This window comes from Procambarus clarkii, chromosome 7 (genome assembly GCF_040958095.1).
Source record: "Procambarus clarkii isolate CNS0578487 chromosome 7, FALCON_Pclarkii_2.0, whole genome shotgun sequence".
Classification (NCBI taxonomy): domain Eukaryota; kingdom Metazoa; phylum Arthropoda; class Malacostraca; order Decapoda; family Cambaridae; genus Procambarus; species Procambarus clarkii.
Window position 1 is genome coordinate 22,699,537 of NC_091156.1, and position 18,076 is coordinate 22,717,612.

At 45.4% G+C, this 18,076-nt stretch overlaps 1 protein-coding gene across 1 annotated transcript in view; it reads left to right on the forward strand.

Moving 5' to 3' along the window:
• The window catches only part of LOC123761449 (high-affinity choline transporter 1-like), a 1,078,813-nt gene that overhangs the window by 22,897 nt on the left and 1,037,840 nt on the right, over positions 1–18,076 (forward strand). Inside the window, exon 2 of the mRNA XM_069313981.1 lies at positions 17,166–17,225. Coding sequence (XP_069170082.1) covers positions 17,176–17,225 — 50 coding nt within the window. The 5' untranslated portion in view covers positions 17,166–17,175. The remainder of the gene's footprint in view (positions 1–17,165; positions 17,226–18,076) is intronic.

Below are 18,076 nucleotides of genomic sequence, written 5' to 3' on the forward strand. Positions count from 1 at the left end.
GTACACTCCTGCACACTCCTGCACACTTCTGTACACTCCTGCACACTCCTGTACATTCCTGCACACTCCTGCACACTCTTGTACACTCTTGTACACTCCTGTACACTCCTGTACACTCCTGTACACTCCTGTACACTCTTGTACCCTCCTGTACACTCCTGTACACTCTTGTACACTCCTGCACACTCTTGTACACTCTTGTACACTCCTGTACACTCCTGTACACTCCTGTACACTCTTGTACCCTCCTGTACACTCCTGTACACTCTTGTACACTCATGCACACTCCTGTACACTCTTGTACACTCCTGTACACTCTTGTACCCTCCTGTACACTCCTTTACACTCTTGTACCCTCCTGTACACTCCTTTACACTCTTGTACCCTCCTGTACACTCCTTTACACTCCTGTACACTCATGCACACTTGTACACTCCTTTACACTCCTGTACACTCTTGTACACTCCGGTACACTCCTGTACACTCCCGTACACTCCTGTTCACTCCTGTACACTCCTGCACACTCCTGTTCACTCCTGCACACTCCTGTTCACTCCTGCACACTCCTGCACACTCTTGCACACTCCTGTACACTCCTGCATACTCCTGTACACTCCTGCACACTCTTGTACACTCTTGCACACTCCTGCACACTCCTGCAACCTCTTGTACACTCCTGCATACTCCTGTACACTCCTGCACACTCATGCACACTCTTGTACTTTCCTGTACACTTTTGTACACTCCTTGCACACTTCTGTACACTCCTGCACACTCTTGTACACTCCTGTACACTCCTGCACACTTTTGTACACTCCTTGCGCACTTCTGTACACTCCTGCACACTCTTGTACACTCCTGTACACTCCTGCACACTTTTGTTCACTCTTGTAGACTCCTGCAGACCCCTGTACACTCCTGCAATATTGTTCCGTGACTCAACAAATATTATATATTTGTACCAAATATATTTTTTTATGACAAAGATTGTTTATTTGTGTCAAATATTTTTCAGTGATTACTTAAAGATTGAACATAAGAATATAGGATAATGTGGAAGATATTTTATAGTGCAAACCACAATAAACATGGAAATAAGTTTGAGGCTCACGACCACTGGAGCGGAAGACAGGAGCTCTACCGACTAAGAACACCCCACAATAAGAGAGCGTCGCAGAGACACACCGCTGGTGTACAACTTGGACTTTCAACCTCTACACTCCGCTGGTCGTGAGTTCGAGTCTCCAACTGTGGAAGGTCTCTCTCCCAGCCTCCACCCATGGCGGAGTAACGTTACACTCCACAGACACTACATTACCTGTTTCATCTCAGATTCATTTCAGCCTTCATGACACCCGCTCATGGGAAGTGGTGTTAGGAATATTTTTTAAGGCATTCACTCCGACCAGACTATGTCAGTCCCTTACCTCAGACCATTCCCCCTTGGCATCGGGAAAAGACGAGCAGCCCGCTTCACTAATACTCTATCCTACTGGTGACTCATACATGGTCCTCCTCCTCACCTTGTGAGTACTGGTGTCTCACTCACACATGGGTGAGGAGGTGAGGTGAACATAATATCATCATTTATAAGGTGAACAATATCAAAGGTATCTGATTCAATAAGGATACTATCGAGGGACAAGTGACCACGAGTGACGGTCGGAAAGCAAGACACATGCACGTCCTGGAAGTCAAGACATTCAACAAGGATATGCATGACCGTAAGAGGGACACTGCAGTTTGGACAACAAGGAGCAGGGTGGCGCTCCATTAAGTGGCCATTAAGTTAAACGTGTATGGGCAACATGTAACCTTGCCAGATCCGTTTTCCACCACCGGTCATGGTGGTAGGAGGATGGCCAAGGGGAGACGCTGCCCTTAAGAGCACGCACTTTGTTACCAGTAACTAAAGATCAACGATCCTGCCAATGGGTAAGGAATGTGGAATGGATAACCGGGTAGAAGTTAGAAAAAGGAAAATCTTTATGGGAGATAGGACTTCCACAGGATGGACTGGATTAAAGGACTCCAGAGACCTGAGCGCACTGCGAAAGTCAACTTCAACAACAAAGGAAGATTGACAGCAAGAAAGCAGTTCACGAAGAGCATACAAAATAGCATAAAATTCTCCCGTGAAGATGCTAGTCTCCGGAAGCAGGCGACACATATCGGTGTGGTCAGGAAAAAAAACCAGAGTTGCCTACACTGTCTGCAGACTTAGACCCATCGGTGAAGACGGAAATGAAGCGGGAGTGTGAAGAAATGTGAAGAAGGAAAAGGGGTTTCAGTACTGTAGGAGAGGTAAAAAGCATTATTCATGTTAGTCAAGGTTTTACAAAACTTAGGGAGACCCTCAATGGGAGCAAGGATGGAACGACATGGGGTGAAATATTGGTAACATGAACTGGGAGAGAATCTTGCAAGCGAGACAACCGTACAGAAAAGGTAAGTGGAGAAGGGGGACAGCGCCCACATGAGGGGCAATGGTCAATTTACGACATAGGGGTATAACTAGGTTAAATTAAAAATTGTTCAATTTACTTATAAATTTATTTTTGAAATGGTTATAGAAAGGGCTGCAACTGGTCCAAGTTTCACCATCACACCCTAAACAGAAAAGGAGAAAAAAATACACAACGTATTATGCAACGAATTTTCAACATTTTCAAATAATTTCAGGGAACACATGTGTCAACTAAAATCATTTCTATAACACTCAGATATTAAAATTAGCATACAATAAAGGAGTGTTCTGATCAGTTTTATCAAAAAAGTGTTTAGTGCAAAAATATAATTTTTCAAAGTTACCCTTCCAAAAATATGCAATATATGATGTTTATAAATTTTTATAAAATCAACAAATGGACTTTGGACTAAAATGTCTACAACATTCTGTAGAAGCACAAACTCTACATATAAGGTGTAATTTGCATGTAAATTGATTAATAAATGAAAGCTGAGAAACACCTTGAAGTTGTAAATTACTTACCTGAGTAAAATAAGATCAAAGTTCGGCCACCTGTAGCCGAGTTTGACATCGACCTATTTCGTTCATAATTGGCACCCTTGCAGATAGGCATCCATTGAGCAAGGTGTGCAAGTTCCATGCACATCCCCTGATAACAAACGAAAAAAAAAATTGAAAAAAAAAATAAAAAATAAAAAATTATACATATATATATCCTGCACATACATATTACAATTATTACAAAATACCAAATTATAACACTAAAACATACTAACCTATTGACATTGGTCCGAATTGTGGGTCCTCAAGGTGGCACTGCATTGGGCACCTGCCCAATGCAGTGCCCAAGTAGGCACCTGCATGATTGCTGGATCACCTTCCTCAGGAGCCTGTCTCGGCTTGTTGGAGGGAGGAAGGTCTAGGAAGGTGTGTGAGGAGGGTCTAGGAGGGTTGAGGAAGGTGTGTGAGGAAGGTTGAGGAAGGTTGAGGTGGTGTGAGAGGAAGGTTGAGGAGGTGGTGTGAGAGGAAGGTTGAGTAGGTGTGGTGCGCCAAAATCTCTCACTGGATATTACTCTTCGCTCTAAAGCGGCTTTCTTTTAGCGATAAAGATGGCGACCTAGTGCCAGATTTGCTGCTCTTATCTTCTGGCACTATCTCTTTATAAGAGTTTGTGCAGTAGACGCAAAAATGCGCTATTAGGAACGATAATGGAGCGCGCATCAGAACATGTCCGCACCCTATCAGACACACGAGGTGACTGGGGGCTGGGACCTCTCCTATAGCACAGCAAGGGATGAGAAGGTTGCCAATGAGTGTATATTTACTCCTTATGCATACATCGATATTTACGACGTTATTACGAAAAATTTGACGTTTAGAACGTACGACGCAATACTCTTGGCGCGCCACAGCCGCGAGGCACCGGATTCTGCACAATTACGCATGGAAATGTACCATAAATACTTTAATTTATATCATAACATTATCGGGTTTGCGCCAAAGTGTTGCCAGAACGTTGTAGTATTTTTATAAATTTTTCAAAAAGATTCGATTTTTCCGAATTTTTGCGTTTGATAAGCCCCCCATAAGCGAGAGTGAGGGTATTGTAAGAACCGTGCAAGGTAGCGAAGACAGTAGTGATCACGGCAATCCTGAAGAGACAGGATGCCAGTTTCAACATACAGGCTCTGGGTAGGAGTCGAACAAAAGGCACTAGAGCTGAGGTGCAACCCAGTATGGTGCAGAGTACCAAGAAAGCAATGAGTAGAAGAGGCAGACGAATAAACAGGACAACCATTAAGCAGTTTAGACAGCACGAGAGTGGAATGTAAAGAGAGGAGCGTGCGCCTATCAGCTGTTGTAGAGTTTTAGTTGTAGAGAACTTTAAGCCATGATTGGTGGACCTGGACGACACGGCATCAATCGCAAATTGGAGCTGCCGTTGGAGGAAAGGAGAGTCATCACCTCGACAGCAGAGGGTAAGATCGTAAATATAGAGAGCCGAGAAAATGCCAGAGGGAAGGGAGGAAAGAAGACCACTGAGTGCAACCAGGAAAAAGAGTAGTGCTCAGAACACTACCTTGGGGTGCACCTTGGGTGTGTATACTATTTACACACAAAGATATGGGCTCCAGAACAATGAATTTTCGACTAAAAAAGTAGGGAGACGAAGGGAATATCAGTACAAATCAAGAGAGCAGTAGAGTTATGGGCCCCAGCAAAAGCTGTAGGGAGGGGGGGGAGGAGAGAATGGAATAACCATGAAAGCGACCAGGACGAGTGCCAAGCAACGGCGCTCACCTGGAGACAGATTCAAAGTGGTGAAAACTTTGTGATCTGAAGTCAGAGTTTGTGGAAGTTGACATAAAATCCTCGAAGATTCCATTGAAGAATTTACATTGTAATATATTGAGAGAATAAAACAGAACAAGGGAGAAATAAAACCAAAGAAGAATACAGTATACCAAGTTAGTTCAGAATCAGGATCAGTGAAATCGGGGTTACAGGGCATAGGTAAATCTAGCAAGAACGTTAGAGTCAAGGGAGCGAAAGGATGGGCCTGAAGTAGACTGACAGAGTCTGGGGTAAGAGGAGGCATCAGAGAGGGGCGGTCAAGGGAATCAGGGGGAGGGGGAAGAGAAACATGGGAGTGCACTTCATCAAGGGCAGCATCCCAGAGAGAGAATTAAGGACCAAGGGAACCTCCATAGCTGGGACAGGTGATTCCGCCACTGAAATGAAAGAGGGATGCAGGGATAGTGCTGGAATCGGAAGGTGAGGAATAGAACAATGCTTTCTTACCCACCGGGGAGGAGGGAGAGGAACCAGGCTTACGTTTCTGACGTAGAGAGAGACAGGCATCCAAACACCAATGTACTGGGCGCCAGCTTCTACAGTCTCAACAGGAGAAGGAGAATGGGAGCGGTTAACATGAATATTGCTGGGAGGAGGATGGTCAATGGCCTGGACGGACAGGCGGTATGAAGAGCCAAAAGACAGAAGGGAGGACCGAGAAGAAGGATTGGGGAGAGAAGAGAAGAGGGCACAGGAGACAGGGAAGACCGGGAAGGAAGGAAGGAAACATCAGATGGAGAACTAGATGGAGAACACGCCAGAGAAAGAGGGAAGGCAGCGAACCTGGCGTCTTTCCTCAGGAAAAGAGAAATGATTGCGATGTTTCAAATTGAGGATGGCTTCCTCAAATTTGTAGTGCACACAAGTGCTGGAGAAGGCAGGGTGGGCGTCACGGGAGTTGATGCAGTGAGCTTGAGAAGAAGAGCACTCTGTCTTAGAATGACCCAAAGCTCCACACAAGGTGCATAGAGACATCATATGAACATAACATATCAATCTGAAGGATAGAATGGCCTTTGGCCTCAAGAATATGTTTAATGTCCTCATGGCAGTTTTTCAGTTCTCTATCACCAGTCGCAGCATGGTGCAGGAGAATAATTGTGCCAATGCTGGCATTTAACCAGGCATTTTTGGAGAGTCGACCAGGGTTCTCCCCAATGCAGAACAATGAGGCTAAGCAGTCAGTTGCTTCCTGAGAAGGGGCAGCAATGACACGTGTACCAGTATGGGTCGGGTTAAAAGTGACAAATGTATCCACCGAATCAACTTAGTGTTTATAGATGAATAAATCATGAGGACGTTTAGAATCAACATGATTGAGATCAAAATACTTTGTCCACATAGCAGGACCAAACAAATCTTGGAATGTATTAGAACTGGAAGGAATCGTGCAAGTGCGGAGGTGACGGCACCGAGCACCCCCCAGCAAGAGAATGGGTAAAAGGCGCAGTTGTTACAATGAAAGACGGAGCCACTCCAACTGGGAGCTTGGGGTGCAACCCTACCACAGAGGTGGGAGGGGAGCAGAGAGAGATAGTTGGGAGAGTCAGAGAAACAGCTTGGTCTAGGCCCAATATAGTGGGGGCTACAGAATCTGGCCTTCCATCACAGTTCGACTTGGGGGGGGGCCCTGGTCACCCACCCCATGAGTCTGAGAAGTTAAATGAGGGTCATAGAATGGTATAAAGACGAATAGGTAAAAAGTTCGTCTATGAATAAGCCCTAATACCCACCATGGTGCCACAGTCAGATGATAGCATACCCAACAAGATACATCAACCACGATGCACCCCCAGGAGTGCTTCGTGGATATACACCTTACAATTGTCACCTTAAGTATCGTCAGTCTTTCGAGATTGGACTCAGCAATGAAGGAAAAGTTTGACAATAAAAGCGTCCTCTCGCTCGACAACGTCAGGTAGCACAGTTCTACGGGTGAGAGAGTGTGCCTCCCCAAACACTCGGCTTCAAAACAGAAGAAAACGTTGGATAGAATATTCAGGAATGGAGAAGATGTGGGGAGGAAAAACGAGACATGAAGAGGAAAAAGCTATCAGCAAAATTTGTGAAAACAACAGCAGGAGCAGGGACACCCAGAGGGCACTCCTCCACCACCGCCTGTGGCACACTGTAAACCTCCACTCGTACTTCAGGCATGGCACACAGCCCTGCAGGCAGAACAGCAGCCACACATACCCGCTGACCATCGTCTCCCAGTACAGCAAGGCTCACCAACACCCCTTCACTCACAATCAGCGCACTCACACACACAGGCCCAACATCAGGAAGGCTGGGAGGGAGAACACCACCTGCTGATCATCCCGCCGCAGGTGGCCCGGCAAACTATACAGAAAACATGTATGTGGCTGGCCTGCAAACACGCAGTGCATGGTTAACCCCTTCATGGTTAGTGATGACAGAACATTCTGGTCCAGGGACATCGTCAGTCTTGGTTTAGGCAAGCATAACCCGACAATATCCCACATTGACCTTGTTCCACTGGACGTTGCTTACCATCCCAAACTAGTAAAACAACTGGGCCAACAGCTCATCTAGCATTTCGAAAGAGGTTCCACGCACCGCCACATACGTTGTTTTCACACTTCGGTTTACCTATCGCACTGTTCCTGCTCTGTCAGACATAGGGAAGGAGTGTCCCTCACAGTGGTCAACGAACTCCTGGAACAATCCCTGCTACAGAAATTTTACCACCACACAGTGGCCACGAAGGAGCTGAATGCCCATCACATCTGCCAGGTTTACACGAAGGAACTCCACCAGCGCCACCTCGACCGCCGTATGGTCCACCGATGTCCAAAATTCGAGTCCAGCCAAAAAGGAACCATTTTAATAAGAGGCAATGAGTTCCTATCATGAAGCAAAATTGTACCCAGCACCAGAAAGGTACCACACGGCACAGAACAGGCACCCAACCACCGACTCCATGCCAAGCTCGTCGACTGAGGACCAAAACAGGGGCATGTCAGCACCCTCTGGTGGCCAGCAGCAAAACTCTGCTTTACTTGTTCATGTTCTTTCACAAATATGGGATCAAGGACCCACTTGGTTGGTGGTGGGTGGTATCCACCTCTGCAAGGCTTATGGCTTGTTTTCCAACACACGCATGTTTCGTAGTAGGTAGTAATTGTATCAACGAGGTCTCTGGAGAAGGCTTGTACATTCGTTATTGTGTAATCTTGTTACCATTTTGAAATACAGTTAATAAAGAGGTTATGCAAACCATATGGAATATTCATTTTCCGTCTCTGATGTCTATTAGGTTCATCACACTATACATTATAGGAAGCAGAAATTGCATAGTGAATGCTAACCAAGTAATTTACCAAAGAGCATTCCATATTATTTTGCAAAAGGTATAATTACCCATTACATAATCAAGTCTGCCTCCCAATAAATGAGTTTGGGTATCCATAGTATACACAATTAATCTGTAGTCATAAACATATTTGATAAATTTGTATCCATTATCGTTGATTGTTTGATTGACGAAGATTAAGCCACCCAAGAGGTGGCACAGGCATGAACAGCCTGTAACATTATCGTTGTTAGTACTGTCTCTCAGCATAATGTCTTATCATTAAAATCTCCCATTTATATTGTCCCATGATTGTCAAGATCTGAGAGCAATGTTACATTGAGTTTCTGACTTCTGGCAAATACGTTGAGGAATGAGAAGTGGCCTGCTGCAGTTTGTACATGGAAGTTTTTTTTATATATAAATAAAACAAAATACAAGAACATACAAAAACACAAGGAAATCTGGTACACAGTAAAACAATGGAGTAACATAAACAACAAAAGAAGCATACACAAGCGTCAAATAAAAATAAACATAACACAGAGCACAACACCAATACCCCGACACAGGTACCAGACACACAAGAAAAACAAAAGGCTACACATAACAACACACATATGTAGTAACAGATAACAGAACACAGAGCAGTACACAAAATAAAGAACATAAATAACATAAAACACACTGTGAAGACAAAAGAGGAGGCACAATCAAAGCACATGCCTTGACCACCCGAAAGAGAGGTTCCTGAAAAATCACATACAAGGGCATAGACGTGGGGCAACCCTGACACACAGAACGGCGAATAGGAAAAGAGGAACTAAAAAAATCCATTCACGCAAATGCGACTGCGACACTGGGCATACAACATGCACACCCAATCCATGAACACCGACGGAAACCCAAGCCGCTCCATCGCACGAAACACAAACACCAACGACACCCGATCGAAGGCCTTCAACCAGTCCAAGCTGATTATCGCCGCCGAAAGGCGATATTCGGACGCGTGCAGAAGCACATCACTAAATAAAAAATTGCAATGCATAAGGGAACGACCAGGAACACCTCAAAACTGTTCACAGAAACCACCGACGCAACAACACTATGACAGCGACGCGCTAAAACCTTGGACAGAATTTTATAATCAACATTTAATAACATGATAGGCCGCCAATTTGAGAAGAACTGCAAATCGCCTGGCTTTGGGAGCAGCCGCACGATCCCATCACAATGGGAGCCGGGCAGAACACACTCCCAAAGACAAGCCTGCACCACCTCCAAGAGAATCTCCCCCAGCACATCCCAATAGCTAATATAGAACTCAACAGGAAGGCCATCCTCACCGGGCACCTTCCCTGAAACGAATGGACCGGACCACATCCAGGAGCTCCCCCAACGAAACATCCTGTACCAACCGGGTACACTCCGCCACCGACAACCCAGGGGTGCACCCATCCAAAAAAATCCGTGAGCACACCATCTCCCTGCACAGCCCCATAGGGCTCCTCCAATTCCTATCGCACGTAAAGCAGAACTCCATCCGCACTAGAAAGTACAGAACCATCAGGCCGCCGAAAGCCCTTAAGAAGAACAGAAGCCCTAGCAGCCTTCTCCCAACCCAAAAGAAAAGGCGAGAGCCACTCCCCATCCACATGCTCAGCCACACGAGCACGCACCCAAACACCGTCAGCCATCTCTGCACGCAAAGCACAAATATGCTCCTTACACTCAGCAATATCCTCAAATCAGGTAAACCCAGCATTCAACTGCACATACAAAATAGACAGTCACGCCTGAAGCAACCGCAGCAGCCCAAACCTCCCAGCTGCCTCCCACTTAGCAACAATGCCAAAGAACTTCCGACACTCCACCTTACACCACTCCCACCAAACGAAGAGAGAAGAAAAGGCAGCCCTCCAGGCAAGGATCCCAACCCACCAGACCCGAAACTGCACACAAATACGCGGACAATACAACAACTGACAATTAAGTTTCCACCACCTCGGACCCACATGCATCTGACTCCAGACACCAACCCGGACCACTATCAAACAATGATCCAAGAAAGCCACAGGGACAGTGCGAAAGTCAAACACAGAACACTCTCCAGCAGAAACATAGAACCTATCCAACCTAGAACACGCCCCCACGCGCAGCGACGGTATACTCTAATGCGCCTTTACACAAAACGGCAGCATCGCGAAATCCGCAAGAACACAAAACCTCAGGCAAAGTGGCCAAAACATTCTGCGGGTGGGCACTAGAGCTATTCCGCACACTTGTGACACAATTAAAATCACCACCAAAGATCAAGTCCCTCGTATCATGCCACAGGAAGGGCAAAAGCCCCTTCCGAAAAAACATATCCCGGTCCCGACGATGCACCACCCCAGAAGGGGCATACACTGTCAAGAACGGAATCACAACCCCCAAATACTCTGCCCGCACAAACAAGACCTGCTCATCCTCATCCATTTCCGTGTGAACCATGGAAATAGATGCCCTCTGTGAAAATAACATGAGCATCCCCCCCCAAAGGACGTCCTTGGCAGATTCAACACAACATAATAATCAGCACACAACCCCTGCAGAACAGACACATCCCGAACATTATGCTCCTGGATCAGAGCCACACCCAAATGCTGCTCACGAAGCACATCCACTAGGTCCAACTGGACCGCAAGAGCATTCAGACCACACACATTTAAAGATGCACAAACAAGAACAGGCGCCATCGAAAACCCATCAAGAACTCCTCAACCTCACAGGCCCATCAGGGGGCACACCGGAACCCACCGCAGGGGCGGCGTCTGCAACGCGAGGGCCAACTGCCCGTCGTTCCACAGAGGGGGAATTCACAGGACCGTGGACACTTTAGGAGGTGAACAGTGCTGGCATCACCCGGCGAAGCATGCCTAGACCCCGTCGCCACCACCCAGGTACCATTCACGCCCACCATTGCTGAGGAAAGCACGCCGTCACTAGGCACTACATCACCACTGGAATCCTCAGCAGACGCAGGAGAATTAGGAGGGGGGGGGGGGGCATTATCCGAGGCCATACCACGTGAAGCCTCAATCTGCTTGTCATGGGGCTCCTTACTGCATGAGCGCTCCCTCGAAGGCGCTTCCGGCGAGGAGCAGGGGAGCACAACGCCCCCTCACGGAGCACACCACCAGGAATAGCAGAAGGCGTAAGTGCAGTACAGGCATCAGGAATGCCACCATCATCGAGGACAACCTCCGGGAAGACGACGTCATCGACAGCCACAGGAAGCACACCCCCGTCAACAGGAGGCCCACCCATACCATCACCCCCATCCACCAAGGAAGCACCAGGAACTGGATGTACCTACACATCCACCTGAAACTGAAGACGCAAAGCAGAGGCAGCCAGGTCCTCCACGAAAGCCAGCACTGGAGGCACCACATGCGTAGACGGAACAGCAGGCACATCCGCCGCTGGTAAACCACCAGGCAAACCCCCGAGGACCCTCCGGGGAGGCAGCCTGCACACGCAAGGGGGGAAATCCCCCCCCCCCCACAAAAAAAAAAACTGAAGAGGTTTCCATTCGAGGAACACCACACCTGGCAGCGTCATGGCCCTCCTCACCACATCGAAAGTGCAGGCCTGACCATGATAGAAAACATGGAGATAAACGCCACAACACAAAACCTTGGACGGAATGGATCCTGTGATACGCATTTGCAGTGTACGAGTACCCAGACGGAGACCCTTCAGCCGCCCGACACTCAAAACGTTGTACCGATGACAGAACACCGTACCAAAGCGTGCAAACACCGAGAAGAGCTCTGCCTCGGGAAAATTCACAGGCACACCATGAACGCTCACAAAGGTCAAGGGGCCCCACGGATCAGAGATCGTCACTGACAAAGCCGTACCAGGAAGGAGAACCGTCCACTCATTCCAACGTTCTGCGAACTGCACATATCCAGGTGACGTGGCAAATGTCACCGCCACACAAGAGGGTGAAAAGTTCTCCAGACCGAGTAGATCCGGAACCTTCATGTCCAAAACATCCAGGAGCGCAACCGCCACCTGCTCCCAATCCACTGCATCAGAGAAATCTTAACGCACAGTATTTACATGGCGGATGCGGCCACCACCATCCGCCGCCCCGGCCAGCAGACGCTCTACACCAACCACCACTATGCAGCGTCAAACAGCCACTGGCAGCCCAAGCCCGACGTCCACCCCCTCTGGTGACAGAGGAACGAATATATGTACATGGAAGTGATGGTACTGTGTGTGTGTACATTGTGTGATGTGCTCACTAGAGCATGTAGTAAATCACTTCTGATGTATGTTAGTAGTCCTGTGGTGTTACTGTTTGTAAAGGATACATACCCTCTGATCTTTGGTGGGATTTTGTTTATTATGTTGGGTGTGTAGGGCTCCTGTATAGCAATTATATCTATGTTGTTACTGGTAACATGTGCAATTAAGACACTCGGTCTTCTGTTGTTGCTACGAATGTTCCAACTGAGAAACCTAATGTTCCTTGTGTCAACAGCAACCATTGTGTTCGTGTTGTTCCTCCGTGGGACTGATGGTCCCATTGTTGTGCTTGTCCCACTTCCACAATGTGTTAATTAATAAGTGACTGGACGACATAGTCGCACCAACCTGGTGTCTGGTTTCTCCACTAACGCCTGGTGATGTCGTCAGTTTCTTGATCACTGAAGAACTCAGGATGGTCTGTGAGTGAATGTTTTCTGCAATATTCATTGCATATGTACTGTCAGATTATCATTTACACGCTGGTACTTGAATGTATTCGTTGCTCATTTCAGTGTATGCTGGTGTTGGTCAACTTCCTTTACCAATTACTATTTCTGTGTCACTATCACTCCTGACATCATTGTGTTGACTGACAACGTCGCCGCCAGTCTGCTCTACCTGGAGTGTTGCCAACATAGTGGACATACTTTGTCATGAAAACTTGCCACCTGGTGTTGCCAACACAGTGGACATACTTTAGTAGTCGTGGAAGCTTGCCACTTGTAGCGTTATCAACAAAACAACAAGTGATTAAGAGTGCTCTTCATTTCAAGAACTATCGGACGGTAGATGCTGCGAACGACGTTGCCAAGTTGGTTTATAATGGACTTTGTGCAGTGGCTGTCTTCTTCTTCAGTTCACAGTATACAAAAAAATGGAATCACTGATGGCATCTTTTAGTGCACTTGACAGTTGGTTGAAGAAACAATGCAGAGTCTTTCCCGGTAAAGGAATCAGAATTCATGTTGAATGTTGATCAGTTATTTGATAAGTTTTGTGTTGATGATGAGCAGCGAAGACGTTTGGAAAAAGGGGGATTAAGAATGATGGATGATGATTATTCCTTTTACAATTATCACAAGGGTCCACGTGTTTGAAAATGTTTGGCTTGCCGTTGTTCCACTGAATTCATGTCATGTTGTTTATGCGACGTTCATTTACCCCATTAAGTGCACCAACATCTTCCTCTATGAGAAATGAAGAAAAGTCCGAGTTGGCTTCTGGTTAAGTCTCCGACTCTGACTCAACATCCACGAGCACCTCACAGCATTCTGCTGTGTTTGACTCAACATCCACGAGCCCATCACAGCATTCTGCTGTGTCTGAGTTTGTGCCGGACTGGATGCGACCTTGCGAACACTGGCAGTGGACTAACCCGGCCTGGATGTGCAAGTGTCTCCAGGTATCCCACCGGACAGCAGCTGCAGATGCCAACAGTGTGTTGCAAGTCTCATAACTGATCATAATAAGAGTTATATCGGTGATCGTAGTAAGCTACGAAGAGAGCGGGAACAGTGTGGAAATAATATTAGGGAAGAAGAGCATGAGAACGTCTATACACTGACCCACGCATGACTTAGATGGGCGCACCACAGTCCACTACGGGCTCACCATAGCCCATGCTACTTGGAACATTTTGTTCCAGGTAGCGAATCTTAAGCAACAACATAGATGAGTGCAAGGATGCCACGCAAACTGTTGTGGAGGACCAAATAGAAAACTTTATAGATCAGTGCCACTTGAAGTTACTATACTTTAGAACAGTTAGTCAGTACTATACTTTAGTCTGGGAGCCAGGAGAATATTACCTCACTCATCGTTCTCCTGATGACAGTAATGGCAGGACTATCGCGCAAGGGCTGTTTAATACCTTGAAGAGCACTGAACAATATGATCAACCTACAATTGTTGGTACTGATGATACGTTATCAATGACTGGCGAGTACAGTGGTTAAATTCCAGGTTTAGAGGAGTTGTTAGGTAAGCCACTTCAGTGGGTTTATTGCCTTCTACATACCACCGCACTCCCGCTGTGCCATGTATTTGTGACTCGTGTTGGAACCACAAACACCTCAAACTCATTCACAAGAGCTATTGGGATAGTTTGTGTGTCAAATTGGCCAGTTGCTCAGTTCAAGCAAGTACCAAACCCCTCACTCTCCAGAGGGCTACAGTCTGTTGTTGATGACCTCAGTTCAGATCAGTACTGTGCCTACAGGATATGATGACCAGAGTACAGATCAGTACTGTGCCTACAGGATATGTTAGCAAATATTTTTGAAACAGTTAATAGTGATCTGCAATATCTGGAGGTTGGTCCTCTTATGCATTCATGGTGACTAATCCGTGACTGGAGGACCCTTCCATACTGTGCGTCGTTGGCTAACCATTATCAAACATTGCGCTTCTGCCTTCAGGAATATTTCCCCCCTTAGTTTGAAATTAAATCAAACAGACAGTTAGCATGTGGATCAAGACACGTTTTTTTTATGATTCAAAGAATTACACGATTGTCAAATAAGGTTGTGCAGGGAACAGCCTTGAAATTAATACAAAAAGATAAATGTTTTACACACCCAGAAAATGTTTTGGCTGCAGTGTTTGGCGACAGTGATGAAGAAATACGAACGTTGGGCATGGACAAAGTACTGTCAATATGTGGAAAGTTTCCATCATTCCATCTATGCACAAATTTTAAAGGCGAATTTGTTGACAGTGATGACGAGGGAGATCATCTGGAGCAGGAGGAAGCATTCGCTTACATCAATTCCATCTACTAGCAATAAGCTTGACAGTAAAATGTTACAATAACTTGGTCAATTTAAATTCTTGTCATCAACAGCACCCAGCCATTTGGCACCTGACAAATTTCGATATTTAGCAATGCTGAATGATGCCTTTACAGCTCAACCATCCGTGTCTCAACAAGTCTGTTGAGACATGACAAGCTGGTGACTGAGGCATCAACACAACGCCTGAACACCGGTCAATGGAAGGGTGGATAGACATTCATGCAGGTTTTAAAGAGTGGTTGAGCTTGCTGTCAACCAGTAGTTGCCATCCAGCAACCAGTGTTCAGGCCTCCTGGGGGGGGGGGGGGTTCTGGTCAAACACAAACGACCGTGCCACGAGTAACTACCACATGTTGCATTATATTCACGACACAGTATAAATAGCATGGAGAGGAAATGTTACTCAATAAATAGTAATTGAATAAAATAGTAGGTGATATAAACTGTAGGGTATATGATACAAGTCCATGATAAATCGATAATTTAACATATATCATATACGTTATCGATTATAAGTACATGATAAATACACATAATAAATCGTCCACCGATGGAAGGTGATTTGCACCATTTTTACCGCTGCCGGTAACCCCCAAAATAGTCTTTTGCTAATAATATTTTCTTGCACAAATAGATAAAAACGTTCTTCTTAAGAGATATAGAAGCATGAAGATTCTGTAAATTTTGAGCCATAAATCATGTCTCTAGCTCCAGTGGTTGGTGAATTATGACCATTTTGACCATCCCGCGGGCTCGTTCAGAGCGGCTGTCTGCCCAAAAATGGTGGCAATCATCCGAATCGTGTTTTTCTTACTTTTGCCATATTTGTCAGGGATTAAAAATTAAAATTTTTAGATTTCAGGAAAATAATTTTTTTCACTCCACTCTACTACGCTATTGTGATACAAATATGGTGGAGTGCTGTTATTCGGAAGACATTAGCTAAATTACCTTTCATCGCAAAATAGCTTGCATGGAAGTTGCAAAGTATTTCATGAGCTGTGTCTGAACATTGCAGCTCCCCCTGGGAATGAATTCAAATGACACAATGCCATATGGCTCTTAAATCAGAGTAACGCATGCAGCATGAGTCTGTACTCAAAAGTACAGTGCACTATGATGAAGCATCAGGAACCAACCCGTTCTCGCAAATTTAATAAGTCAATATTGACTTATTAATATGTGCATAGGTGACATACTTAACATAATAGATACCCTTAAAAAGATTCATAGAAAACACCGACCTTACCTAACCTTGTTAGTATCTTAAGATAAGCATCTTATTGCTTCGTAATTACAATTATTACCTAACCAATAATAGGTATAGGTTAAGTAATAATTGTAATTACGAAGCAAAAAGATGCTTATCTTAAGATACTAACAAGGTTAGGTTAGGTCGGTGTTTTCTATGAATCTTTTTAAGGGTATCTATTATGTTTAGTATATCACCTATGCACGTAGTTAATAAGTCAATATTGACTTTACGAATTTGCGAGAACGGGTTGCGCAAATTTAATAAGTCAATATTGACTTATTAGTTGCGTGCATAGGTGACATACTAAACATAATAGTTTCCCTTGAAAAGCTTCATAGAAAACACCGACCTTACCTAACCTACTGAGTATGTTAAAATAAGCATCTTATAGCTTCGTAATTACAATTGTTACTTAACCTATTATAGGTATAGGTTAGGTAATAATTGTAATTACGAAGCAATAAGATGCTTATCTTAACATACTAAGTAGGTTAGGTAAGGTCGGTGTTTTCTATGAAGCTTTTCAAGGGAAACTATTATGTTAAGTATGTCACCTATGCACGCAACTAATAAGTCAATATTGACTTATTAAATTTGCGAGAACGGGTTGCACAGGAACACATCCACCCGACGATGATCTCTGTCTCACTCATGGCGTTTTGTGCTCCACAGAGCGGTGGTGATGGCGTCCACGGAGACTCCCTTCAACACCACCGACCTGCTTGCTGAAGGGTAAGTGTGTTCATTTACTATTTGTGCCTGAAGGATCAAGCTGCTAGCTCTTGAACCCCGCCTTTCTAACCGTCTGTTGTCTCATGCCCTGACTCCCGACCTGTTTTTCTTGTATCACATGTATTACATAAAGTGTATATTCACCTAGTTGTGCTTGTGGGGGTTGAGCTCTGCATTTTTGGCTCGTCATTCAACTGTCAATCAACTGTTACTAACTACTAACTATTTTTTTCCACACACACACACACACACCCAGGAAGCAGCTCTGTAACAGCTGTCTAATTCCCAGGTACCTATCTACTGTAAGGTAACAGGGGCATTCAGGGTGAAAGATACTTTGCTCATTTATTCCTGCCTGGTCTGGGAATCAAACCCGTGCCTCAGAATTATGAGTCCTGTGCGATGTCCACTCAGCTACCAGACCCCCACGTGTTGCAATGTTGTGTGTGAGTGTATGTGTTGTGTGTGTGTATGTGTGTGTGTGTGTGTGTGTGTGTGTGTGTGTGTGTGTGTGTGTGTGTGTGTGTGTGTGTGTGTGTGTGTGTGTGTGTGAGAGAGAGAGTCGCCGACCGAGGTCGCATTTTCTCCACCAGTGCTGAAGTGAGACACATATAGAGTATTATCTCAGAACATTTTGAAAGATTCACTATGGAAAATCTGTCAAATAACACATCAGGTGTTCCTAGACGGTATGGAAGTAATTATCAAAAAAGGCACCAAGCCGGGGAGACTATGTAGCACATTAATGTGCGGGATTTTTAAAAGTGGCTTAATATCAAGAAGGATGCCAATATGAGAATAAAAGTGCATAAAGCAAACAACATCAAAGGTATCCGAGTCACAATGGATTC